This window comes from Candoia aspera, chromosome 3 (genome assembly GCF_035149785.1).
Source record: "Candoia aspera isolate rCanAsp1 chromosome 3, rCanAsp1.hap2, whole genome shotgun sequence".
Classification (NCBI taxonomy): Eukaryota; Metazoa; Chordata; class Lepidosauria; order Squamata; family Boidae; genus Candoia; species Candoia aspera.
Genome location: NC_086155.1, coordinates 44,257 through 71,123, shown reverse-complemented (window position 1 = coordinate 71,123; position 26,867 = coordinate 44,257). Strand labels below are relative to the sequence as shown.

The 26,867-nt window shown below is 50.1% G+C and overlaps 4 protein-coding genes across 4 annotated transcripts in view; 2 read left to right on the top strand and 2 right to left on the bottom strand.

Moving 5' to 3' along the window:
• The window catches only part of STAG3 (STAG3 cohesin complex component), a 94,650-nt gene extending 91,079 nt beyond the window's left edge, over positions 1-3,571 (top strand). Inside the window, exons 27-30 of the mRNA XM_063296765.1 lie at positions 2-156; positions 313-466; positions 2,675-2,717; positions 3,281-3,571. Coding sequence (XP_063152835.1) covers positions 2-156; positions 313-466; positions 2,675-2,717; positions 3,281-3,289 — 361 coding nt within the window. The 3' untranslated portion in view covers positions 3,290-3,571. The remainder of the gene's footprint in view (position 1; positions 157-312; positions 467-2,674; positions 2,718-3,280) is intronic.
• Positions 3,538-10,483, bottom strand: AP4M1 (adaptor related protein complex 4 subunit mu 1). Its single transcript, XM_063296763.1, has 15 exons — positions 10,384-10,483; positions 10,182-10,267; positions 9,980-10,089; positions 9,807-9,903; positions 9,602-9,712; positions 8,669-8,749; positions 8,008-8,070; positions 7,846-7,912; positions 6,750-6,803; positions 6,261-6,367; positions 4,392-4,483; positions 4,255-4,299; positions 4,123-4,173; positions 3,906-4,023; positions 3,538-3,781 (listed from the first exon to the last, which is right to left on the bottom strand). Exons 1-15 carry the CDS (start codon positions 10,439-10,441, stop codon positions 3,581-3,583), a joined length of 1,341 nt encoding a protein of 446 aa, XP_063152833.1. The 5' UTR covers positions 10,442-10,483; the 3' UTR covers positions 3,538-3,580.
• Positions 10,484-10,561: 78 nt separating this feature from the next.
• Positions 10,562-19,898, top strand: MCM7 (minichromosome maintenance complex component 7). The gene is made up of 15 exons (XM_063296766.1): positions 10,562-10,684; positions 10,769-10,842; positions 10,951-11,115; positions 11,197-11,321; positions 11,563-11,743; positions 11,830-11,967; positions 14,445-14,594; positions 14,677-14,791; positions 15,624-15,755; positions 16,008-16,091; positions 16,537-16,930; positions 17,017-17,100; positions 17,218-17,386; positions 19,399-19,508; positions 19,611-19,898. The coding sequence occupies exons 1-15, from the start codon at positions 10,648-10,650 to the stop codon at positions 19,816-19,818; spliced, it is 2,166 nt and encodes a 721-aa protein (XP_063152836.1). The 5' UTR covers positions 10,562-10,647; the 3' UTR covers positions 19,819-19,898.
• A 1,377-nt stretch (positions 19,899-21,275) lies between these two features.
• COPS6 (COP9 signalosome subunit 6) lies at positions 21,276-23,720 on the bottom strand. Its single transcript, XM_063296762.1, has 10 exons — positions 23,575-23,720; positions 23,355-23,480; positions 23,131-23,262; positions 22,959-23,047; positions 22,776-22,838; positions 22,610-22,657; positions 22,283-22,397; positions 21,975-22,067; positions 21,773-21,873; positions 21,276-21,456 (listed from the first exon to the last, which is right to left on the bottom strand). The coding sequence occupies exons 1-10, from the start codon at positions 23,684-23,686 to the stop codon at positions 21,316-21,318; spliced, it is 1,020 nt and encodes a 339-aa protein (XP_063152832.1). The 5' UTR covers positions 23,687-23,720; the 3' UTR covers positions 21,276-21,315.
• Positions 23,721-26,867: the final 3,147 nt, after the last annotated feature.

Here is a 26,867-nt window from a genome sequence, read left to right as displayed (position 1 = left end):
GCTTCACCTACTTGAAGAAGATGTGTCAGCCTCATTTCTCAGAGTACAAAGATGAACCCTGCTGGTCCTCGCTCCTAGTCTATCGGCATTCCCTGAGCCCTCAGAGACGTGCAGCCTTCCAACCTGACTCTGCTGCCAAGAAGAAACGTCTGAATGGTGGGTGCGGAGCTCACAGAATTGTGGGTAGAGGGATTCAGGGTGGTGAGTGGGAACTCTGCAAGAAAGATACTCTTGTGGGGTTGGAAGAGAACCGGTTGTACTTCTGTAGAGTTGAGGATGGAAACTAGTCCATCTGATGTTCTGTTTTGCCAGAGTCCTCTGAGCACAGTGGCAGTGCCAGCCTCGCCTCCAGCAGCCGCCTGCAGACACCACTGCTGACTTCCACCACCCTGAGAGCCAAGCACAAGCTGCCTGGGCCTCTGCTGGGAGAGGAGAATTCAGGCAGCGGATCAGAGTTTGCACAGAGGTGAGATGTCAGCGGGTCACAGGAATGGAGTGACTCCTTGCACCCCACCTCGGCTTGAGTTGCCTCTTTGTGAGAAACTAAGCTGTGTTGCCAGCAGCCCTGCGAGATGGGGAGGCTGTGGTGACCCTAGCTGGGCAGAAAGCTGGCATGGTAAGGATATCTGGGCCGGTATGGACGTGCTGCAAAGTGCTCCAGTAAAAACTGTGTTGAGCACTGAACTGTGTAGGCCGAAGGAGCTGTTTTGTGGTTATTCCAGGTAGGAAATATTTTGAATGCTGTGTTCTGTTTAGATGGTACGATTGGAGACAAGTCACCTCTGAATTGTCCCGCCCAAGCCAGGGCAGGAGGGACCAGCCACATCCATGCTGCTGACTGGAGTAGTTTTGGAGTGAAGCAGCAAGCTTTTAAGGAGCATTGTGGGAACCATTCTGGGAACTGGAGGAGAGAGCTGCAGAGGAAAAAAAAGTGCTGAAGGGACCACTAGTTCTAAGCTGGGGGTTTCTGCGGGGGTGGTAGCTACTTGAGAGGCTCATAGATATCTGTGTAGTTCCAGTCCTGTTTTATTTCAGTTTTATTCTCTGTGACGGGGCAGGTGGAGGCATTCCTCTAACTGTTCCACTCTGGCCTCTCAGATCAGTTAGTTTCAGTTTAAAAGAACATTCAGGCTGGATGCAGAACTGAGATGGCATTGGTGACACTCATGGATAATCTCTAGGGGGATCGCAGTGGGGTTGGCGTGTCCATCTTGGCCTTCCTGGTTCTCTTGCTGGCGGGGGGAAGAGGTCCAGCCCTAGGCCTGTGTTACACAGGGTGCCTCTGAGCTTGACTCTCTCCCCTCCTGCTTAACATCTATATGAAGCTTGTGGATTGTATCACAAGACACAGCCAGTGTGGGTGCAGACCTGAGCAATTTTGCAGGCAGGCAAAGTGCAGCCTGTTTTCGGGAACCCAACAGCACCTAGAAGGTACATGCACACCCACCCAAACAGGAAGCCATGATCAATATATCATTTTCCCCAGATGATCAGTACTGATGGTTTGCTTTTGTTAGCTGGCTTTTGTAGAGTTTTGACCTGAATGCTTTTGAGAAGGAGTAACTTATTGGCTTGAGGGTTTTTGGGTGTCGTTCGCTTTTGCCTTCTGGTTTGCTGAAACTTCAGGGAACATTTAAAAATGCAGAAGGATTTGCAGTGGTTGGCCTGGCACACTTAGTTTTGTGTGCAAGATCTTGTTGATGAAAGTGGTGGTGAGTTTTGCTGAAAAGGCAGAACCTTTTGGTTGGAGACTACGGCTTTTCATTCTTGCTCTTTTGCACTTCCAATTTAACAAAACAAGGGCATGTGCGTGACTTAGATTACAGGTAGTCCTCACTTAATGACAATAGGGACCAGAAAACTGGTTGTTAAGCAGTGTGATTGTCATCGTGTGACCGGACCTGATTTTATGACCAATTTTACAACTGTCATTAAGTGAATCCAGCTTCCCCGATGGGGAAACTGGCAAAAAAGGCTGCAAATCACGATCTCATGACCACAGGACACTGCAACCGGCTGTAAATGTGAGCCAGCTGCCAAGTGCCTGAATTGCGATCATGTGACTGCAGGGGTGGTGTGACATTTTGCGACAGTCGTGAGAGTACAGGCCTTAAAGCACTTTTTCCGAGGCCATCTTAACTTCGGACTGTCGTTAAGCGAGGACTACCTGTGCTGCTTCTGTTAACCAATTCACATTTACACTTAGAATGTAAAACTGGCAACCATGGCATCTCCTAGGCACTAGCACTTATTTCTTTCCCAGCAGGCAGAAATGGCCATTCTTTGGTTTTTTGGCAGCCACCATAAAGAGAATATTAATTTTGCCCTCAGAGGGAGTGCATGTGTGCAGCCTCTGTTCCTCCCAATAAAAGCAAAGGTTGAATCTTGTGGCTAGGAGAGAAGTAAGGGCAGAGAGCTTGTTGGCATGCTTCTGTGGAAAAGGGACTTGCCATAGAGGCTGCGGTGCCCAGAGTCCAATTTGTTTTTTGTGCTGCCAAGCCACCTGTCAGTTAGGGTGACAGCTGGCACCTGCTGAATAGCCCCAAAGAGGTGCAAAATGATGGGGCCTGGGAGGGCCAACCGGTAATGGAGAAAAGGCAAGAACCCCCCCGGCAGTTTTAGCCCTGGAACGGAGGCGCACTCTGAAAGCCTCCCTTGGTTTATGTCTTCACAGGCTGCACCTGATTGAAGAGCCAGAGAACAGTGAGGAGAGGGAGGTAATTTGCCTGGTTTTCCTGCGCGGGGAGGCTGCAACATTTGGGACTCTTTGGCTGGGTAAAAAAGCAGCTTGAAGATGAATAACGTTGTGCAGCATGAAGAAAGCGGATAGGGATTGTCCAGAGCAGCCGAGGGGGGAGGGATTTAAAGCTGGCAAAAAAGCAGCACTCCTTCAAGCACAGCATAACTAACACATGGAACCCACTGCCTGCAGGATACGGTGATGGCTGCTAATGCGGGCAGCTTTAGAATGGGTGGTATAAATGTGTGTAAATGTATACCTCTCTCTGAAAATTGGAGGATGGGATCCTTTTCTTGGGATAACTGCTAGATCAAGCCAGTGTTCCTTGACCGCAGTATTGTTTCTGATAACAGGTAGGCCCTTCTTTGCCTTGGGTTATACTCTGAAGTAGAGAGGCAGCTTCTATGCCAACTGTTCTTTTCAGCACTCATGGCTAATGGGGAGTTTTGTGCACCAAGAACATTCCTAAAGCCTTCTCAGAGCATCAAATTTAGCAGCAGAGCAAAGGCTGCTATTGATCTCTTCCCCCACCCCTTGCAGGTTTCCTGAAGTTCTTTCGCAGTGGTATCTCACAGAGGTCTTCCTCACATCCACCCTGGAGCTGCCGGTCCCAACAGAAGAAAGTTTTAGGCACAGATTCCCTGCTGGGTATCTTCATTATGTGCCTAGTTTTTTTCAGGAATGTTTTCTGCTGCATAGAATTTGCTTTCTTGCTTGGTCTGCACTGTTTAATGGGGTTTGTGTAAGATGTTCCCCAGTTATCCATTTTCATGGTTTTGGCTGTTAATGCTCAGTGGTTAAAAAATAAAGCTGTTTAATTTGGAATAACAAGGAAGTAGCCTATCCTGCATTGAGTCGGACCACGTAGGATTCGCTGTGGGTCACATACCTCACCCAGCGGTGAGGAAGAGCAGGCTGTGGTCCTGTGAAACGCAGGAAGCGGATTTGTAGCCCAGAACAGGTGTGGGCTGGTATCTCAAAAGATAGGTTGATGGGGCCAAGCTCACGCAGTCCTGCCTGGGTCAGTCCTGGAACCTCCAGCTGCCGAAGGAGAGATCAGACAGTCTCAGGACAAGGAGGGGGTGCCCAGTCCTTGGAACTTGGCTGTGGCACTGGCTTCCCTCACGGGGCAATGTTGTGCTGCTGAAATTTGATTGCTGTTTACCTTGAGCATGGCAGAAAGTTGTGAGCCTCCTTGGATCCGGGGGACAATCCACTCAATAGACTTGGTGGTGGGCTGCAAGATGGCTGTCTGTTCAGGGCTGCTGAGCTCCTGGGAAAAGCTGGAGAGAAAGCCAAGAAGACCCAGCTAAGTCCATGACTGGGTACCAGTGGGGGCCAGGCCTCGCCTTGCATTGACAGCAGGCCAGTGGCCGACTCACCTCAGCGTAGTTTTGGGCACAGGAAGGTGGATGTGAATGTTGACAGCGTGGCTGCAAAAATTAGAGTTTGAAGCTGAGAGAAAGAGGCTTATACCTGTTCCCCCACTTAGAACACAATAAAGAGCTTTTTACCTTTTGGGAAGTAAGTCACAGCGAAGCTTGAGATAAACTTGCACCCTGCAAAGGGAAAAAAGGTGGAAGGGGGATGATGAGCCTACGCTGGCTCAGCGTTTTGGGAAGCCCTGCAGGCAGAGCACACCGTCACTCACCGGCCGCAGGAATTACGCCTGATGGTAGGAAACACGTGGAAGGGCAGGGCTGTGGGGATGTCATCAGCCAGCTGGTACTGCATCAAAGTCAGCTGCCCCAAAAAAGCAATTTTGCTGATGAGATTTTCTGAGCAGGTTTTAAGGGCAAACCCCCATCTAAGGTACTTTAAACAGTCAAATCCCAAGGAATAAAAACCAAAAGTGCTTAAATGGCTGCCCTCTGAACTTTACCAGATACCCAACTCAGATGGTGTTTCAACACTAAAACTACATCCAGTAATGTAGAGAAAGACCAGCGATGGGTGGGGCTGCTAAGCTGGACATGAGTCAGCAGTGGAAGATTCCTGCTAGGAGGGTTATCGTAGCCCTTGACTGCATTAGAAGAAGTACAGCATAAAGAGATGCGAAACCATGACGTGGCTCTACTTGACACTGGGGAGCAGTCGGGTCTTCGTGTTCATGGATTCATGTTTTCTGAGGGTGGTCACAAAAATTATCGTACTAATGTTTGGCTGCTGCTCCTGCATTCACCCTGAGTGATGGTGGAAGCCTTGTGTTCAATCTTGCAGCAAGTGACATCCAAGTAGGATGGCTTGCGTAGTGTAGGCATACCTAGAAAACACCAAGGCCTACTTGGGGGGTGGTACAGATTTTTGTGGAATTTCACATTTTTGCCAGAAGCGTGGACATGAAACCTCCGCAAACATGGAGACTTGTCTGTACTATGTATGATTCTGAGCTCTCCATTTCCAGAGCATATTGACAGGTTGGAGACAGTTCAGAAGAGGGCAACAAAGATAACATAGGGACTTGAGGAGAATCTGAAGGGTTGGGATATTCAGTCTAGGAAAGAAGACAGAGGGGAAATAGGTATATAGAGAGAAGCTACAGGAAGGTCAAGAATTATTTTCTAGTCACAGAAACTAGGACCAGAAATAAAATGCTGTATGTAAGTTAGCTATTTATATTTTGTTTAAGGGAAAACCTCTACATGAGAAGATCCATACAAGAGTGAAACAGTCTACCTACAGAGGTTGCATTGGTTTTCCTACATGTTACAGAGTGTAAAGACAGTCCCTTCCAACTTCAAAATTCGTTTCCATGATGTCTCAACTTAAAATAGTAATGGGGCATAAGGATCCTTTTCTGTCACTTGCATTTTACTAAACACTCATCAGAACAAATCTTTTACCTGATTGTCTCAGACAATATCCTGTGCTAGAAGCATTTCATATTAAAAGCCAGCAGACGAAAAGGATCTCCTGTGCAAGGAGACTGATCAAGCATTAAGGGTTTTTCCTAATCTGGGATAGAAACTTGGGTCTGAAAACATCTTATCGGTTATGTTGGTTGCAATACCTGAGGCAGGCCTATACCTAACAGTCCACCCATGATCTGTACTGATCTCGACTGTTGCCTTGAATGAAAACAATATTCTTTAAACCACTGTTGGCGTTTCCCCCCCCCAGATCAAACCTTTTAGGCACTGCTAGACGGCAGGCAGGTGGCAGATTGGAACTCAATCCTGGCTCAGGTCCCAAATACCAATACAGTCAGAATGGGTGATCAGCCGATGAAATTGATAGGACTGTTACAGAGTTGCGATACAGATTAATGCCATATTGTGTTAATTGGTATTGCAATGTGGGGGGGGGAGGGTTGTGAAACTCTGAACAACTGCCAGCTGCTCCAGCCAGCAAGGCTAATGAGGGACACCTGGAAGGGCTCTGGTGTCCCCGTCTTTCTAGTTGACCTTGAGACACAACATGACAAAACGCCCAGTAGATCTCCTCACCCAGCCAAATCAGAGATGCTCAGGAATAACTAATCCACTCCTCCAGCCATGCCACACTGTCCCTATGCCTTTACCTCCCCTTGGCTGGGGCTGACACGGAGGATGCGACTGCACTCAAATTCATCCAGTTTAACAGAACTGTGGAAGGAACACTCATCCACGCGGACAGCTGTGCCGTAACCTGGGGACAAGAGAGCAATCAAGGTGGCAGCTTACAAGCTCTGTTTGGATACGATGGCCGATTGGCCAGCTGCTATTCTGGGGGAAGTGCCCAAGAACTGGCAGTGTATGACCATGGACGCCCCTGCCAGACAGGGATAGCCACGATAGCCTAGCAGCTGCTGTAACAGGTAGCCCAATTAGGGGTGGTGCAACCATGGCAGCTGCAGGAGGGAGACTGGGAATGGCTACCAGGGTAACCTGGTTTTACAGCTTGCTGTAGGGTTTCATCTCTCACAGCGCTGTTGCCTTGGGAAGGCCATTTGGGGCTAGGACTCCCACCGCTGTTGATGGGGCAATAATCCAGCCACATTCATTCAGCCACAACGAAGGGGGCTATGCACCTCGAAGCTCAGCCTTGCCGATGCAGAACTCCTCCACAAGGCCAATCCGCATCTCTGTAAGGGAAGCCGCAACCCAGTGAAATCTCTGGCTCTTCTCTGTTAGCTGTGTTCTTTAGGCTCCCACCAGGTACTGCGCAGACCATCCTCCAAGCCCCGTACCACATGATATTTCTAGAGACGACATACAAGGCCCCAACCTGGGCAATGCTTGGACTGGTGGTGGGTAAACATTTTCCTCCCAGGAAGTTGCTCCTTTTTCTCAAGAATGTAAGTAAAAATTAGGAAGCAGATCTAGGCCTCTTTGCCTGGGTCCTGTGATTGACCCGCATTTTATAATTGCCTGGGGGAGATGCTTAGACAGGCTAGCTATTTCTACGTTTTCTCACGAGTTGTGAGATAATAAACTTCCTGCTCTAACTCCAAGTAGATAATTATTTCCCCCCTTTGTCTTAGCTAGACAAATAGCTGCTAGACACTTAACCCTCATTGATATGTACCCTTCCTTGCTGGTTTATAAACTAAGCAACGTGTGTGTAATCCTAACCCTAACCCAATGAAAGCAGTCCCTTTGCGAGTTGATGAAAATTCTTCCCTAATGCTATGGCTTACTGTGGGAGTTGCAGAAGGAATCTCTTTGTCCCTGAAAGTACTGGATTTTCATTAATAAACTCGTTAATATTAATTGTAATCATCCTGGTGTCTTTTTCCTGCGTACACCCTCTTCGATATCTGACCTGCAAATTCTAAATTAGCTGGCAATCCTGTGCTTCCTTCAGCTAAGGAAATGTCCCCCATGCCAGGGTGAATCTCCAAATGAGCAGTCGTCTAACGGGACTTTTCCTCGAAGCGTATAAAAATCAATAGCAGAATTGAAATTAATTCCAGAGAGAATTCTGCCCCATGAATTGCCAGACTGGGGATGGTGAATACAGTAGAAAAATGACTTGAGGACCAAACATGGAGATAGCAACCTTACTAAATCTTGAGTCTAACAGCAGCGCTTACTGATATGTAACACAGGACCTAAAATAAACTATGATTTCCCTGTTTCTGGTCCCCCAGAAACCAGCACATACATATGGCAGCCTCCACCCACCAGAGCAACCAGGAAAGAAGCTCTTGAGTCGTATTTCCCCTTGGATGTCAGTTTTCATGGGAGTGCCCTGGAAAAGAAAAAGACAAACCTCAGCCTCTCCATCCTGAAAAGGTCCTTGGATTTTAAAGGAAACAAGAAGGTTCTCCAGGTACTTCGACTTACGTTGGCAGCAATGATAACTGTGAGTCGTTCTACCACATCCAGGAATACCTCAGGCTGTGAAACCTGGTGAAAAAAAAGGCACCATCTCATTCTCTAAACCAGGGGCCAGCAACCCTCTTATGCATAGGGGCCCAAGGCCATGCTGCCACCATTTCCAGGGGACTTGTTGCTCTGCCCACGCTGAGGCAAATGGTGAAGCTGTCACCCAAATGGCTGCTCGAGGTGGTGAGCACGCACTCACTCTTACAGAGTGGGTGAATATCTTTATATTATAAATATAATGGGCCAGATGCTTTTGGGTGGTGGGCTCTAAACTGATTGCAGAGTGTAGATCACAACCCCTTTCTGTTCCTCATCAAGAGGTCTGATGATGGAGCAGGATGGAGCCATTCTTTTCTGAAGTTTTTGATTCTATGAACTGTTTTTAAGGCAAGGGCCACATAGGGCATTTGTGAAGATGCCCCCAAATTGGTAGGTTTGGGACAGTTTTGAAATTAAATACAGTTTATGTAATTCTCCATAATTTCTGTGGCTCATATCCTCTTCCACCCTAACCCGTGACACAATCTGCCTAGTGCCTCCTTCAACCAACACCTCTGGAGGATATATGGGACTGACTACAGACTGGGAGCTAGAAGATCAAGGGTGGAGAAGATCTTACCTGCTCCCCCCGCAGTGCTAGGACTGGGCGAGCAGCTGCACAACTGGGGGCCACTCTGCTCTGTTGCGTATCTGCCCCAAACTGTAACCACATAAAACAGTAGAAATATAGGGCTACTGGAGAAAAAATATTAAGAACGGGGGCAGAATACAGATAAAATAATCTTTGTACTATATCTAAAGTTGATACGGCCAAGCGTATCAACTTTATGATAGCGTGTTCCTTGATTACTATCACAGAATGAAAAACAAATATCCTGTTTCCCTAAAGAGTAACTGAAATGAACCGGAAAAACAGTGCTGTACGTACTCAGGCTCTTGGAGATGGGCTCGAGAGGAAGAAACCCTAGAAGGTAACTTGGAGGTCAGTGCGTTCTGAAGTAGTCTTACCTCACCTTTCTACCTATAGAACACTGAACGCAACTAGCAATCTAAAACCATATAAATCACTCTTACTAGGTAGAAGGAATGTAATTATAATACCTCAAATGGCTTGACTGAAGAAAATCTTGGCTTTACTGACAACAGGAAAACATGGCTATACACAACTACTAAGGAAGCACATTGCACAGCTGAGGATCAATGAACAAATGCAAGAGTGCAAGATCAGATCATGACCAACCTGTCTTCCTTCTGCGGGAGAGTCCAAATGCATGATGCAAGAATCACCTCAACCAGTGTGTCTGCTGATGGTTTCAAAGGACTCTAGATGGTTGGCTGATAAGGTGGGACCTTTTTCATGGACCTCCCAGAATATGTGTATAAATGGAGGACGGGTCACTCAAGGCAAAACTAGGGCATGCCAGCGAGAGGCCAAGGCTGGGCTTGTGCCCCCCAACTATTTGCCGTTTCTCCCAGGGTAAATCAGATGGGTTCAAGCAAGAAACCTTCCTGGACCCCCGGCCCTTTCAGGAGGCCCCTAGCCCCCACTCACCAAGCCCACAGTGCTGAGGTCAAAGAGGCTGAAGGGTTGGCTGAGCACCGGGTCCATCTGGATGAAGCTTCTCAGGACGTCCGGGGCCGTGGTTTGGATGTAACCGTAATCCTGGAAGGGGCCGCCGGCAAATTGCGGCCGGGAGGGTTAGCCACCCAGTGCCAACGCAGTGGCCCGACACCCCCCGCCCCCGACGGCGACCCACCAGCAGCTCGTCCAGCACTTCGGAGATAAGGGCGAAGTTCAGGCCGACGGTCTTCTCGTCCAGGCGGCCGCAGTAGTCCCGCAGCAGAGCCACCAGTCTGCGCAGAACGCAGAGGGCGTCAGTCCCAGGAGCAATCGGCCGGCGCCCGCCCACCCGCCCGCCTGCCCGCCTACCTGGTGAGGAACTCCACGGCGACGAAGGGCGAGGTGCTGGGCGGGAGGGTGCCCACGAAGTAGAGCCCTGCGTGGCGCACGTGGGCGAAGTGGAGCCCCGGGCCGGCCTCCTACGGGGGGGGAAGGCGGGTGACACCGAGCCTGTAAGACCAGCTCGCAGACGGGGAGGCGGGACGTGGCCCCTGCCCTGCCCGCCACGTACCATGAAAACGGGTGCCTGGTCGGCGGGCAGCGCCGCGATCCTCCTGGCGAAGGTCTCCACCAGGTCGGCGCTCCCGTCGCCGCGGACCGCGGGCACCCAGTTAAGGACCACCGCACTGCAGCTGACCCTCCCCTCCCCTCCCCCCCCTCCCCCCCCTCCCCCCCTCCCTTCCCCAGGCGGCGGCGGCGGCGGCGGCGGATACAGTCCTTGTAGAGGAGCCGGTCGCCCTTGGAGGAGAGCACGAACACCTGCGGTAGCATCGCGTCGCCGCTCGGGGAGAGAGACCGAGAAGCGCTGGCGCAGCCCGTCGGCAGTGCGCATGAGCGCGGACTCCCCTCCCTCTTTCGGCGCGTGCGCTGATCGGCGGGCGGCGGCTGGCGCGGCGATTGGCCGGGCGGCCTGGGGGCGGGCGGGACGATCCGCTTTGGCGCCATTTCTGAGGCGGCGGGACGGTGAGGTCGACGTGATGGCGGACAAGGGCCGTGACTACGCGGCGGAGCGCGGTGAGGCGGGCAGCCTTCCTCCCCCCGTCTCTCCCCACTTCCCTCCTCCCGGCGCCGCTGACCCTCTTTCCCCTCTTCCCGCAGAGAGGGCGCAGGCGTTCCTGGAGGGCTTCCGGCGGCAGGGCCCGGGCAAGAGGTTCCCGTACCGGGAGCAGCTGGTGAGTCGCCGGAGGGAGGCCGGGCGGGGGCTCGGAGGGAGGCCGGGCGGGGGCCGCCCCCCCAGCCCCTCACGCCGTCCTTCCTTCCCTCCCTCGGGGCCCCCGCAGGAGCGGCTGGCGCAGCGCGAGCAGACGGCCCTCTACGTGGACCTGGACGACGTGGCCGAGGAGGACCCGGCGCTGCTGGACGCCGCCTGCGAGAACGCCAAGCGCTACGAGCGCGTCTTCGCCGACGCCGTCTGGGAGCTGCTGCCGCGCTACCGCCGGCGCGAGGTGAGGGCCGGGGGGCCGGGGGGCGTCGGCCGGGATCGCCCCGCTTCCCGCGGCTAACCGGGCCCCTCCCCCCTCCCGCAGGTGGCGCCCCGGGACGCGCTGGACGTCTACCTCGAGCACCGGCTGCTGATGGAGGGGCGCGCGCGGGAGCCCGGGCAGCCCCGCGACGCGCAGAACCAGTTCCCGGCGGAGCTCCTGCGCAGATTGTGAGTGCTTCCCGCGGGAGGGGAGGGGAGGGGAGGGAAGAGGGGCTCGGCTGCCCGGCTGCGACCCGTAGCCCCGGGAAGGGCAGCCTGAAGAGGACTTGCTCTGGGGAGAAGGCGAGGCCTCTGGGTTGGCGAATGCCAGTTCCGGCTGGCAGGTAGGGCAAGGGGGCTGGGGCGGGCCGGGCTTAGGCTGCCGTTCTGGCTGGAGCTGTCCAGGCTCATTTTCACTTTTGCTCCACAGTGAGCTATACTTCAAAGCGCCCTCTAGTGCCAAGGCTCGGGTGATCCGGGAGGTGAAGGCTGATGCCATCGGAAAGCTGGTGACCGTCCGGGGCATCATCACTCGCGTCTCTGAGGTGAAGCCTCGTATGGTGGTGGCCACCTACAGCTGCGATCAGTGTGGTGCGGAGACCTACCAGCCAGTGAGTCGCTTATTTTGCAGGACCCCTGGGGTTTCCAGTACCTTGCCTGCCTGGGCTTCCTTTTATTCTTTGCGCCTTCTTTTCAGATACAGTCATCCAGTTTCATGCCTCTGCTGATGTGCCCTAGCCGGGAATGCCAGACCAACCGAGCTGGCGGCCGCCTCTATCTGCAGAGCAGGGGCTCCAAGTTCATCAAATATCAGGAGCTGAAAATACAGGAGCATGTGAGTTTGGGAGGGGTTTGATAATTGGTTTGGGTACTTTTGTGGATTTGCACCAAGAGGAGGTGTTGTTCTTAGCATTTGTCTGACTTGGTTGCAGAGTTCTCTTCTTTGCACCATGCTTGCTGCAGTTCACATACTAAACCTATGGGTGCCTGGTGCAATTGGTGGGGGAAGTGTTTATCGGCCAATTTATTGCAGAGCCTTATGCTGATTAAGACTGGGTGCAAGTGACTGGCCTGAGTCACAGAGCAGGCTTCTGTGCCTAAGGGAGGATTAAAATCTGGCTTCCCAGTTCTTAGTGCAGCACCATAATCACTGGCCTGTGACTGGCTCCCCTGATAAGAAGTATCAACCCTCTAAAACAGACAGCATGGTTTGCATGGTTTTTGGCAGCACCTCTGAAGAGATTTTAGGGCCAGAGTTAAAAACATGTCTACCCAACTCCAAGTTATTGGTGGTAGTTTGTAATGAATTTGAAAAGTAATTCGCGTTTGAACTTCCATTATTCCATAATGAGCCCAGGAAACATGCCTTTTCCACCTCAGCAATGACTTCTGGAACAACAGCCCCCCAGAGACTTGTTTAAAAGGGCCCTTAAAATTTCATTCTCCACCCAGGCTGTAAGCTAGAATGGGTGGCAGGCTCCTTGTGTGTTATGTGGCTCTGCTTAAAGATTGGCACAAGTGGTAGATTTGTAACTACTGTTCTTTTGTTTATATTTTTTAAATTGCTTTAGTACTGTATGTGGCTCAGAATCACAATGGAGTTAGGCAGTCTTAATGTTTAATTAATAATTTGTCAAATAAGTTAAAGTGTTAGATTGATGTGTTGCAATGCATGTCCATATTGGGATGCATGAAAAGGTTTTAGGAGGGAAGCAGAAAGGTTGAATAGGTTAGCTCATACTATCATTCTCATGTCAGTTCTGGTACCACCATGACAATTTTGCTACTTGACAATATGATCTATATTTAGCAGCAGTGATTTCTTATTTTACAACATATACTTCCTGCTTCCAGACATGTAATTCTTTTAGTTTTTTTCAGTCAGCCATGATCAATGATTAATGGTATCTTTTACCAACCAAAAACAAACTATCACTGGCTTAGAGCTTAATAAAAAATGGAGTTTATGTATGTATTTATTTAGAGCCAGTTTGGTGTAGTGTAAGGCACTGTTAGAAACTGGGAGACGGTGAGTTGTAATCCTGCTTTAGGCGCAAAGCCAGCTGGGTGACCTTAGGCCAGTCACACGTTCTCAGCCGTAGGAAGGAGGCAATGGCAAACCACTTCTGAAATCTTGCCAAGAAAACTGCAGGGGCTCATCCAGGCAGTTGTCAGGAGCCAAAAATGACTCAAAGGTACCAATAAATAAATAATAAAGTTGGTAAAGTTACATAGCCGCTCATCTCACATATGTGACTCTTGATGGCATACAAGAGTTAAAAGCACAAAACTAAGTAACCAAAAAACAACAAAAATAATTAAAAACATTACAAGCAATAAAAACATTAAAAAATACCCCTCCAATCTGTGGGAGAGTGTCCTCAATTTTCCTAGCAATACAGCCACTTGGCTGGCTCAAAACCCAAATAACCAGATCCCGAGGCCAGATGGCAAGGCCATGTTTTCAGGCCCTTCCAGAAGGCTGGCAAGGTTGGGGCCAATCTGACCTCGGGGAATTATATTCCAAAGGGTAGGTACCATGGCAGAAAAGGCTCTCTCCCTGTGTCCTGTCAGATGACATTCCTTTGTGGATGGGACCCACAACATGCCCTTCCTGCTGGACCTGATGGGACAGGTACATGTGATTGGGGAGAGGTGGTCCCTCAAATAACCTGGCCCCGTGCCATGCAGGCAGGATGTTGTTGTTTCTGGGTAATTTCATCTGTGAGAAGCAAAAGCAAGATGTTGGTTTGGCCTTACTCTTCAGGTAAAGCTTGCAGAAGATGCTTCCAGTTGCACTTTGCAGGATTAGCTTAGACTTGGTGGACTAGTGTCTTGCAGAAAGGTGCCTATTTTTGGGTTCCTTCTCCTTTTTTTGAATGTAACTAGCAAATAATTCCTGAAAATTATCAAAATGTAGAGTTGGGGCACGGAGATCTCTCATACTGATTACAGCTTAAACATACCGAATGCAAGGTGAGATAACCAGTTGTAGGTTGTGCAGATTTGCCTTTTCCCAACTGCTAGCTGTATGGGAGGAACATCTTGACATCTGGAGGGACTTTGATCCTTGATTTGCTGAGTGGCACATGCATCATTCTATGTTATATGAAATACCATTTTTAGAATTTACCTGGAACATTGCTTATTTATTTTCAGTTTACCAATATGGTACATAGTAGTGTGTCCTGTTCTCTTATGTGGAGCCTGTTTGGTGCTCCCAAGTAGCCTGGGATTTGCTAAAAACTAAGGGCAGAAAAAGTTAGAGTGGTTTGGGGATGGAGCCTTACATTTTGCCTTTACTGCTTACAGAGTGACCAAGTGCCAGTGGGGAACTTGCCACGCTCCATCAGTGTCAGCGTGCAAGGCGAGAACACGCGTCTCGTACAGCCAGGCGACCACGTTAGTGTCACTGGCATCTTTCTTCCTGTGCGGCAGACTGGCTTCCGGCAGCTCTTGCAGGCAGGTAGTTCAGCTGGGACTGCGGGGGTGGGGCAGGACGCGGTCTGGGCTCTGGGCTGAGTGTATTGCTTGCTGTGCCCAGGGCCTTCTCTCAGACACGTACCTGGAGGCCCATCACATTATTTGTATGAGCAAGAGTGAGCAGGAGGTGCTGGGGGAAGCAGAACTCACTGAAGAAGAACTGCAGCAGATTGCAGGTATGATTCTTTGTTTTTTCTCTTTTTTTCTTCCTCCCCTTGAAAAAAGTTTCTTAGTAAATGGTTTTAAGGCTATCACTTGTTCTGTACTTCAAACCATACCTAGTGATTTGATTATTCTATATACTTGTTTGTTAGTTGTACATTCTTCCTTCCTTCCAGGACCTCACACTCGTACAACTTTTCCCACAATAACAGCCCTGCCCTGTGAGGTTGGTTGGGCTGAGAGGGACTGACTGGCCCAAAGTCACCCTGATAGCTTCTGTGGCTGACAATGGACTTAAACCCGGTCTACCTGGTCATAGTCTAATACCTTAGCCATCATAGTCCAACATCTAGCTGTATGCTGCCTAGCACCTGAAGGAATCTTGCTTATGTTTTTGACCCTGATTGAAACAATTGTTGAAGCATATCTTTGTATTTGACAATATCTGCATTTTGTCTCCTGGACTCTTCTGTTGTCTGTTTGGCATTGTGAAAACTGGACTTAAAAGCTGCTCAAAGGACCTGCCGTACATTCAGTGCCCTCTTGTCTGTCCAATGACCTTGCCTGGGTAGCAGTGGGGTGATTGTGGTGCTAAGAGTAGCTTTAATGACATCCTGAAGACTTTGAGCCCCTACTGAAGACCGGGAGCTATATTTAAGAACCCCTGTGTGAGCTTCTGGAATGTCTGCCTGCCTGCAGTTGGAGGCTGGACGCTCATCGCCTCAGCATCTGCTGAATTGTTTACAAGGCTGATCCTCTAGAAGAGGAATAAGCTGTCCATCTCCCTTCTGTATCAGCCTTGTATACCGCCATATGCATGTGCATACGGTCATCTGTTTCTTACAGAGGAGGATTTCTACGATAAACTGGCAGGCTCCATTGCCCCTGAGATCTATGGCCACGAGGATGTGAAAAAGGCCCTGCTGCTGCTGCTGGTGGGAGGTGTAGACCAGAATCCACGGGGCATGAAGATCCGGGGTAAGTTCTGTGGCTAAGTGCAGCGCAGAGAAGCGGAAAACCAGTCCTGCTTCCCTGCTCTCAGGCACCTTTCCTGTGCTTTCCCACTGTTTATGTTCTTTAGCTTTGATTTCAACGCTAATAATATCATTCCAGAAAAGTGATGGGGAGAAGGGAGGCAGTTCAGTTTTTCCTCCAAAGTTTCTTTTTAACCTGTGATGCTTTCGGGGATTGGCCCAAATAACGCCCCTACTTTTTCTCTGCTTTACCTAGGGAACATCAACATTTGCCTCATGGGAGATCCTGGTGTAGCCAAGTCTCAGTTGCTGTCTTATATCACCCGGCTAGCACCACGCAGTGAGTTTTTAATAAGGAGATGTGATCTGCTGGCTGATTGCTGGGATGTGCAGAGCTGATCAGCTGGCTGTGGCATCTGTTGGGTGGTCATCCTCTAGTACAAATGGGTGCCAGAGTTGTTTAGCTTCTGCCAAGGAAGAAGATAGGCTACCCTTGGGGAGCAGGGAGATTTTGCTGAGGCTCTGACTTAAAGAAAAAAAAACCTATGGAAATACTTACTGGTTCACACATGCACATGCATGTGTGTATCCAGTATCCAAATGCCTAGGTCAGCCGGGGTCCTTTGGAAATTCCTGAGGGGCATAAATATAAAGCCGCTCCGCTCAGCATCAGTGGTGGGGCAGGAGAGGAGGAAGTGAGATGATCAGCTTTGTCACAATTTGCTCCCTAAGCGGGGCTGTTGTGCCAGTCTCTGTATTCAAAGTTTTCTGCCCCATCCCTACAGGTCAATATACAACAGGTCGAGGGTCCTCTGGTGTGGGGCTGACTGCTGCTGTTCTGCGTGACCCACTGACTGGGGAGCTTACCTTGGAAGGCGGAGCCCTGGTATTGGCTGACCAGGGTGTCTGCTGCATTGATGAGTTTGATAAGATGCTGGAGTCTGATCGCACAGCTATCCATGAAGTGATGGAACAGCAAACCCTCTCCATTGCAAAGGCAGGCATCCTGACCACGCTGAACGCCCGCTGTGCCATCTTGGCAGCTGCTAACCCTGCCTATGGACGTTATAATCCCAAACGCAGCTTGGAGCAGAATATCCAGCTGCCTGCAGCCCTGCTCTCTCGCTTTGATTTACTTTGGCTGATCCAAGATAGGCCTGACCGGGACAATGACCTACGGTAAGAGCGTCGCTAGCCACTTGGGCAGCCCCTCCCCTCCCTCAACCCTATCCGTCTGGTCTGTTAAGAGGGGTTTGTTTCCACAGTCTGGCCCAGCACATCACTTATGTACACCAGCACAGCCGGCAGCCGCCTTGCCAGTTCCAGCAGCTTGACATGGGCCTGATGAGGTGAGTAGGTGAAGACTTGCTTTCCAGACTTGGGAAGCTGTTGCTGCCAGAAGACTGGGGAGGTGGGGCTGTAACAGTGAACCCAAATCAGGTTCTTTTCCCTTGATCTCCTCACAGGCGATACATAGCCACATGCAAGCGAAAGCAGCCAGCTGTGCCAGAATCCCTGGCAGATTATATCACGGCAGCCTATGTGGAGATGCGGAAGGAGGCCCGGGCCAGCAGGGATACCACTTACACCTCAGCCCGCACCTTACTGGGGATCCTCCGTCTGGCCACAGCCCTGGTGAGCAATGTGGGGAGAAGGAATTGGTAGCTCTCCATTTCAGAACAGAGATTGGGAGCTAGCTTCCTACTGTGGAGGAGGCATGGAAATGGTGTGGATAGACTGGGTCTTGAAGAAGACTCAGCACAGATGGTTGCCTAAAATGGTGGTGGTATGGCCCTCCATGTGGCAGGGCTATGCAAAGCCGATTCTGGAGGGGCAGCTGCAAAGTTGTTCTGCAGGGAAAAACAGCGCAATCCCAAGAATCTGTTACCAACAGTTCTTTTGAAAACTGTCTGGATGCAAAGCACCTGTTCCTCAAAGACTACATGGACTAATACCATGCAGATGGTTTGGGTGTAAACTTAGGCAGCACAAGTACTGACAGTGGATTGTGGGAGTTGTAGTTCAAATATATTTGAAAGGCATCAGGTTGCTATTTCTCTTCCAAGTGAATTCTCCTTGGTTGCTAATTGGATTCTGTTGCCATTTAAATTTCAGCTTTTGCATCCCTTTCTTCTGTGGGTGTGTGCATAGCCATTGAGGATTGTACTCTGCAAATGTGAAGTATGAGCTGTTCCTTAAAACCTGAGGCCATTGTGAAATTATGTTTTGTGCCCAAAGTCTCATTGTAAAGAAGATAGGCTTTGAAGATGGAACTTGCTTCATTTCACTTCAAGCTTTAATGGTTAAGCTATGTATTTCATACCTCACGGAGTGAGCAACTGTATGGGTCCTGGCTGCTGTTCCTTAGATTGAATTTCAGTGTAGTAAAGGCTGTCTTGAACATTTTCCTTTCTTACCTGAGCTTTTTCAGCTTAGCACCATGCTTAAGACGGTACAGGAGTAGCCAGACCTTTTAGCTTCATTGAGTTAGCTCTTTACTTGTACAAAATATTTGTCTTTTATATATAAAATTAGGACTGCAACCAAGAGAATTTCTATTTTATTTATTTTATATTCTGCCTTTATTATTTTTATAAATAATTCAAGGCTGCGAACATACCAAATACTCCTTCCTCCTCCTATTTTCCCCACAACAACAACCCTGTCAGGTGAGTTGGGCTGAGAGAGACTGGCTGGCCCAAGGTCACCCAGCCAGCTTTCGTGCCTAAGGCAGGACTAGAACTCACAGCCTCCTGGTTTCTAGCCCATTGCCTTAACCACTAGAACATATGAGTAAAATCAACTACAGGTAGTCCTTGCTCAGCGACCACTTGTTCAGTGACCATTTGAAGTTACAACGGCACTGAATGAGATGACACATGACTGGTTATTGTAGCTGTGGCCATCACAGCGTTTCTGTGGTCATGTGATTGCAGTTGGGTGCTTGGCAACTGGCATGAAATCACAGTTGCAACATCCCACGGACACATGATTGCCATTTGTGATTTTCATTGCTGGCTTCTGGCATGCAGAGTCAATGGAGAAGCCGGCAGGAGGTCACAGATGGTGATCACGTGACGTCACGTCTAATGACTGTGTGGGATTTGGTTAAAGGTGGCAACTGGAACTGCCAGAACTGCCATCGTAAGTTGGTTCAGTCATGTGACATCACGCATTACAACTATGTCAGTGATGGAGTGCCTGATCCCAATTACCATTGTTAACCAAGGCCTACCTGTATCAAGTACAAATTCCAGACATTAAGAACTGAAGAAATTGTTACTTGACAACAGCATCTCTCCTTGGCTTCTTTCCTAGTGTGGAGTGATCCACCATAATCCAAATTGCTTCCCTTTCCTTGAATCCATGCATTTGAATTGATCTACTGTGTCAGTTTGCTTATAAATGAAATTGCAGGTTCCTAACCACGTTTCAAAACTGTTGCTATCAGTGTATTAGAATACGATTAGCAACGACTTCCAGCCCTGGACAGATAAGAGGTTGATTTCAACTTGGGTTGAAATGATCTAATGCCATACTGGGACAGTGATGAGCTATAGGGATATCATGTTTATCTGAACAATTAGAGCCGTCTTGGTGAAGCTGGACTCTGAATTGACAGTGTTGCAATTCCTCCCCTTGTTCAGGCACGGCTGAGGCGTGTGGACATGGTTGAGAAGGAGGATGTCAATGAGGCAATGCGCCTGATGGAGATGTCTAAAGATTCCCTTTTGGTAGACAAGGGACAACCAAACCGGTGAGGGGGGGCCTTTGCCCTCTAAAAATCCTTGTAATCACTGGTAATCTGTTGCATGGGGAGAAGGGGACACAGGAATAATCTGTTCTTTCACTCCCACAGGATGCAGCGTCCCTCTGAGTTGATTTTTGCAGCCATCCGAGAACTGGTTCCTCCTGGAGGTGCTCACTCCGTCCAGCTCACGGAGGCTGAACAGCACTGTGTGTCAAAGGGCTTCACCCCCACCCAGTTTCAGGCTGCTCTGAGCGAATATGAGGAACTCAACATCTGGCATGTGAACCAGAAAAAGACCCGCCTCACTTTTATTTGATATGGGTGCCTGGTGGCAGCTGCTACTCCAACTCTTCTGAAATTGAAGCCATTATTCTCTCAATAAATTGTCTGTATCTTTGGGGGTGTCTTTTTAGAGGTGGTCTGGGGAAGATAGCTGCTGCACATGCTTAGGATGGCAGGTGCCAAAACAATGACTACTGTTATGGACTCTCTGAAGTCAGGAGCCCAAAAAGAGCTTCAGGGAAATGGGTGGGTGGGCCGGTGGGGGGCAAACAAAGAGCAAAGGAACCAAGGAATGTGGCCTTGTGAAGAGAGTGAGCGGGTGACCAGCTGAAACAGACCTGCGGGAAAGCCATCAGCTAGGTGGAAATTGTACATCAAGCAAGGGTTAGGGTTGCAAGGCACAGCTAAGGTGGAAAATATTGCTACAAAAGAGGACTGGGCCTTGATAGTACATCATGTTGGTCATGCAGTGCAAAGGATACACTAGACTGTTTTAAGGGAGAGTGTACAGAAGCATATTTGGTACATCAAATCTAGTCATGTGATAGTGTCTACATGGAGCATACAAGGGACTTAACAAAGAAAATGGCATCCCCTTGGTTTTCTCCCTCTCAGCAACTTCCATTCAAGGATTTGCTTCAACTTCAAATGCAAGAAAGGCTTTCGTGTGTGCGCATAACCAAATTCCCCTTACATTGAGTTGGCCAACTTAGATTTGATGAGAACAGAAGTAGATGAACCCCCCCTTCCCCCCGTATTCTCTCTGGATGCAGAATATGCCTTTAAGATAAATACAATGGAGTCATCAAATTGGAAGCTTTTGAGACCAATCCTGCCTCAGTGCAGGAACTCAAATCATCCTAGCCAGATAGCTGCCCAGACGCCACTGAATACATCCAATGGAGGGAAACCCACTGCCTGAGCAATTGGATCACTCTTACGCTTAGAAAGGTTTTCCTAATGTTTAATTGGAATCTGCCATGGAAAGCACATAAGGGTTTTTAATCCATTGCTCATTGTTGCCTCTCTCTGAACCTTCTGATTCTGATCTGATCTGAAACTCTCTGATTCCTACTGTTTAAAATGTCCAGAGCTATGGAGGTCTGACCAAAGCACAACAGACTATAACAATTATTCCCCGTGACTTGGAAATCATATTTAAGTTTATGCAGCCTAAACTGCAATTTGCCTCCCTTGCAATCCTGTCATACTGCTGGCTTATTCAGTTTGCAGTGAGTTACTCCAAGCTCTTTTTCCCCAAGTGCCATCGCTGGGCTGTGTATCTCCTCTCCTGTTCTTATGCATTTGGTTTTTGTTTACTCAGTGATAAACTCTGCACACAGATGGAATTCAAAAAGCGTAAGTCAGAACATTATACTCAAAACTATCCCCGGTTGTGCCTCAGCGAGAACGCAGGACTTGGTAGGCTTTTCATGGGAAGAAACAACACAGCACTTGGATTGTGGACGCTCCCTGTCAACACGCACAACATCTCAGTCAGCACAACCACTTTATTAGGGAGCACCAAATCTTAGAAGAAAAGTCCTCGCATGCGGCGCCCAATGCTCTGACGGTCATAGAGGATGTTGAACTTGTTCACAAACTGGTTCATGGTGTTGCAGGTCTTGGTGATGGTGCCCAGATAGGTCATGAGGCCCACATCATTGCATTGCTAGGAAGGAGACAAAACATGCATCAGAAAGCTGGGGGAGGTTAGGGCCTGCATTGCACACAGCTCTGAAGCAGCCGTGGGTTTCTTTCAGTGCCATCAGCTTGAGGAAAACTTGTGAATCATTTTTGTTTCCCCATGTTTCACTTGGTTGGCTGCCACATTCCCTTTGCCTCTCCCCCATGTTCCATTTGTGTCTGCTTCAAGCATGGCAGCTTTTCTGGGTGGAGGATACAGTAGTCCCCGCTTCCTCTGTGAACAACTCCATTCTGCATTTAGTCAGCTGCAAGCTAGAGCTCTTCCCCTCCCAAGAACTCACATCATAAAAATCTGTCTTGAATTTGTCCGTGCTCAGTACAGGCAGGCAGTGGCAAAGGGCATAGGCTTCTCGCAAGATCTCATGGTTGAAAGGTACCTCACCTGTATGGGAAGGAAATACATTGTGAGATTGGCGCTGGCTGCCCATTTGGGCATGGGACATCCATTGGGCTTGCTGTTGCATTCCTGCCGCTCTGTCTCACCTGCTTCTGAGGCTTTAACATATTCCAAAATAAGTTTGACACGGCTGTGGAGCATCTTTATGGCACTGTGCTGCGCAATGAGGTGTTCAGCGACTGGAGACAAACAAGGAGAAAAAGAGTTGTGCCCCTAGTAGTTGCCTGGAAGCATGAAGCGTCAAAAGGGTTTAAATGCAGTAAGGGGTGACAGCTCATCACACCACAATATGGATGGTAAGTTATGCCCCTCCCAGCCAAACTATGTCCATATTCAGCAACAGCTGCAGGAGGTTCATCGCATGCCAACCCTCAACATGCTCACCCTAACTCACCTGTGGAGTTTTCCCCACTGCCTGTTGCTGTCATCCGTGCCACGTGATCAACTCCAATGCGCTCTGCCTCCTCTGTGGCTAGCGTGTATGTCAACTCAGCAAATAACATTGTGGCCTTGGAGCAAAGGGAGAGGAGAAATGAACAGAGTTCCTAGGTGACGGAATGGATGCCCACTTATAGTCAGGCTGCACAAGAATGCCCCTTTCGATCCCCCAGCTTGAAAGCAGCTCACGGAACAGAACGTGTGAACTGAGGTTTTCCAGGACTCTGGACTGCCAGGAACACTGAAATGGACAGGCAGCAGAAATTGCAGCAGTGAGAATTACCTCTCCGTTGATGATGTCAATCACCGACTCAAAGACACTGACTGGCAGCTACGGGAAAAGAGTGCACACAGCTCACCACATAGCTCACCGTTGGGCCCTTGCTTAACATGGAGGGGCAGCTGCTGGAGGGTTCGGGGGCGGGCAGGGAAGAGGTGTAAGTACTCACGTCGGTGTGCTTGGTCATGGGGTTCAGCTTGAGGAACAGGGGGCTTTCAATGATCTCACAAACCTGTAGAAGAGGAAAGGGCGCATTCAGGACTGCCCACACGAAGGGCCACCTCTCTGTGCCACAATCGGTAGGGAACCTTCCCAGCCCTCTCTCTTTTCAGATTGAAAAACGGGGGCTCACCTGTTTGTGGACATGGATGTCAGACTGATCGGGGGGGCCACCAGTGGTATACCAACCTAGGAACTCCAGGTCCTTGAACACTTGCTTAACTGCAGGGGAGGGAAAGGGAAGTCAGACGAGCCTCTGCCCAGCAGCTCCCAAGCCTGCCTCGCCGCCGGATCGCCCTGCTTACACTGCTCTTCCTTGGTGTAATAATACTCCTTGTCGATCACCACGTTCTCCTCCACGGCGTGCGACAGCAGTTCGAAGGAGTTCATCACCTCGATGTTGCGGCCCTCCTGGCAGCCGATCAGGGCCCCGATCACTGGCAAGGGCGGGAAGGGGTGTCAGGCCGTCCGTCCGTCCGGCTTCGCGGCTTCCCATCCGCCCGGGGCCCCCCCGCCGCGGCCCGCTCACCTTGGACGGGGCGGCCCTCCTGCGAGCGCATTCGGATCCAGTGGTCGCTGATGTTGAGGATGACCAGCGGGTGCAGCGCCACCGACACGCTGCCCGTCACGCCCGACGCCATCACCGCCGGCGCCGCTGCAGCCAGAGGGGGGCGGGGAAGAGCGCGAGCGGTCAGGGCGGTCGCCGCGGCCGCGCCTCCCCGCCCAGGAGCGCCCCGGCCCCGCCTTACCCGCCGCGTCCACCTCCATGCCAGCCCCGTTGCTGCTGCCCGTCCCGGCCAGAGAAGAGCCGCCGCCGCCGCCGCCGGCCGGAGTCATAACAGCACCAGCCGGCGCCGCCATCTTGGCCGCGGAGGTCCCGCCGAGGCTCCGTAGAGACGCGCGCACGCGCACGCGCGCGCGAGGGGCCGAGCGGGGCGGAAGCGGAAGCGGAAGCGGAAGCGGAAGCTGAGGCTAGAGGGAGCCCGGGTTCGGGGCCGAGGGTGGGCAGTGCCGCCCGGCGCCGAGCGAGGGCTCCTCCTGATGGGACCGGCAGCGCGGTGGCGGCGAACGGGCAGGCGAGCCGGCGAGGCCCCTGATGTCGGGCGGGCGGTTGCTTTGGGCCTCTCGGTGCGTCGCTCGTTCCCCGAAAGGACGCGGCTTGGCCCCGAGCCTTCCGGCTCCCTCCCTCCGTCCCCCTGTTGCTTCTCCTGCGGGCCCGCAGCCGTTTTGCCCCCCGTCTCGCTCCTCGCTTTCTCTCACCCTCCTCAAGTAGCGTTTGCCTCCCTACCTCGCAGGACCGCATTTTCTGGAGAGAAAAGCTGCTATCTCTGACGCACGTGTACGTGCAAACACACCCATCGCATTTTTTCAGTTAAATATTATGCATGACTGAAAAGTATTACCACTATAGATACGGGGAACCTGTAAGAAACTTGGAATAAAGAATTGGAATATCCTGTTTTAACGAATCACTGGGATGGAGATTTAAAGAATGTTAAGTTTGGATCCTTTCATTCGCTCATTCATTAAATGTATACACCGCCCATCTCGCTATAAAAGTGACTGGGAGGTTTGCAAATAAAGTCATAAAAAACATTATAAAAATAAGAAAAATTCAAAAGGTAAAAGAGGGAAACTAAAAGGCAGAGAGAGCGTCTTCAAGCCACCAACCACCCCCAGGTGGCTTGTACACAAGATGTGCTGGACTGTGCCAGGGAGGAATGTGTTTGGGCTATCTCTTAAATGTCAAGGTCTTTTTACCTGTTGATCAGCAGAGCTCGTTAGGAGCACCTGGGAATGTCGGATTGTACTGTATGCGAAGGAGGGGGTGGGCTGATGTTTGAAACGATGATATTTAGAGTTTAGGTGCGCTTTTCTCATTCTCAACTTTTTACCTGTTTGCACTCTTTTCTAAATAAACCCAGAACTTGAATTGTGATTTTGAGTCTGAGAGTTTTATTTGGATTAAGGCAATCATCACAATCCTTCCTTAATCCCAATTTACCTCTTGTGAGCTGCTTGTTCAACCACATCTGCTTATTTTGATACCTCCAGCTCTTCTTCTTCATTGATATTGTTTGATGCTGTGCTATCCTTAATTCCCTTTTCAAAAAGTCCAAACAGGCCACAACACCTTTGCTTTTAAAGTTTTTTTCTCAGAATACCTTACTTACTATTTATCTTAGTTTATTGAAATTTGCCTTCCTAAAATCTTATTTTCTACCAAGCTTTTCTTGAAAATCAGGAGTTCTAAGAATGTGTTGCACTCATGAGAAGAAAAGACACAGGAAACAGGTGAGGGACGTCTGATGGGGTGGGAAGCTGGTGGGGAGGAGAAAGGCTGCTGCTGCTACTGCTGATGGGTCTTCCTTTTACTTTTTTCTTTTTCTTTTTCTTCTTTTTCTTTCTTTCTTCCGTCCCTCCCTCCCTCCTGCTTGTTCTGGACTTCCCTCTTTAAGTTGAAGGAGAAAACTTGCAAGGGCACACAGACCTCTTGCACAATTCTGGGCATTTCCTGTTCACCAGAGCAGCAGAACGGGGCAGGGGTGTATGGGAGGAGTGCATGAGAAGGGGGTGTTAGCTGGTGCCTTGTTTTCTCCAACCTTCAGAAGACACAGCACAGGTCAGCATGTACTTGAGGTTGGAGACGAAAGGGCCACTGCAGGGGAATTAGAAGCGGCTGGGGACTGAGACCTCCCCTCCCCCTCCCCTGGCAGCCAGGCAAGGAACAGGGAAGGGGCTGGCCGGGGAACTGTCTGGGCTTTCCCCCTCCTGGAGCCACAAGGGGGCAGGTCCAGAAAGAGCCTTCCTGGAATGTGCGGGGTGGGAGGAGGGGTTGGGTGTTGGGGTTACGCCAGCGGAGCGGGAGGCAACTCCTGGGGCTGGCAGTCCTGGTGCAGCACCACAACAGAAGCAGTCACCTCCATGGAGCTCCCAAAGGTACGGGCAGGTGGGAAGGAGGGTGGTAACAATGGGGGTCACCTGCCAGGACCCCGAGTTCTTTGTGGAAGAAGTGGAGGGTGGCCTTGGGAGGGTTCCAGGCCAGGCTTCATCTCTGTCAACCACTTGATGCCTGTTCTCTGGATGAGACGGTTCTCAGAGCACAGAGGGCCATCAGCACTCTGGACAGCTGAGGGGAAGAGGAGCAGGAGGAGGAAGGTCCAGCTGGCCACTTTATCCTCTTGGGAAAAAAAAGCAATGCCCTTCGTGACCCCTTGGCCAGCCTTCTGCTGTCCAGCTTTATAGCAAAAAGCTCCCCCCCACCCCACCCTTCAGTGGGAAGGCAAGATGACTCGCAGCTGCCAGAGTTTGGAGGTGGGCTAGCAAGAGCGTCTTATAACCTTCCCCAGATCCGAACTCTTTCCCATTTGCTGGCTCTGGGGGACTGACCTGCTTCTTCACTTGGAAAGTTCATGCTGTTGCCAGGATGCAGCTGCCAAAAAAGCTTAAGGGTTCGCGATTTTCTGTATCTGAAAAAACAGCAACAGCCAAATTTTCCTCTGTAAAGTCATAAGTTTGGGAGAAGCTTCAAAAGTTGGATATGGCTTATCTTTTCCTGGTGTCTGGAACTTCTGTCAGGTGAAGCCCAAAGCATTCACGTTTTTCCCAAACATCTGAGCTTTGTCATAGCTTTGCAAGCCCTTGGCAGCATTTCTAGGCTCACAGAGTTAATTCACCATGCTGAATGACAATGTTGTATTTCCAGAAGCAAAATCCTGTGCCTTTCAAAGAGTACCTGTAAAATACCCACCCTGAGTCAAAGATTATACACTGCCTCCTCCCTGCTCAGATCCATCCAGGTTGATCTCATTACAAAGTGTTTGTGTTGCCAAACAACTACATATTTGTGGTAATGGAGGGAGAAGGATACTTCTTTTATTTTCTGTTTCTGGACTTCCTTTGCCAAAAGCTGTGTAGGCACACCATCTGACCTTGCTCAGATGGCAGGCCGAGTGGCTTGCAGGGCAAGGACAGTCCTTTCTTTCAATTAATCAGGTCTGGACCAGTTGAGATGTACTTTCTGCAAGCATCTTCCTTCTAG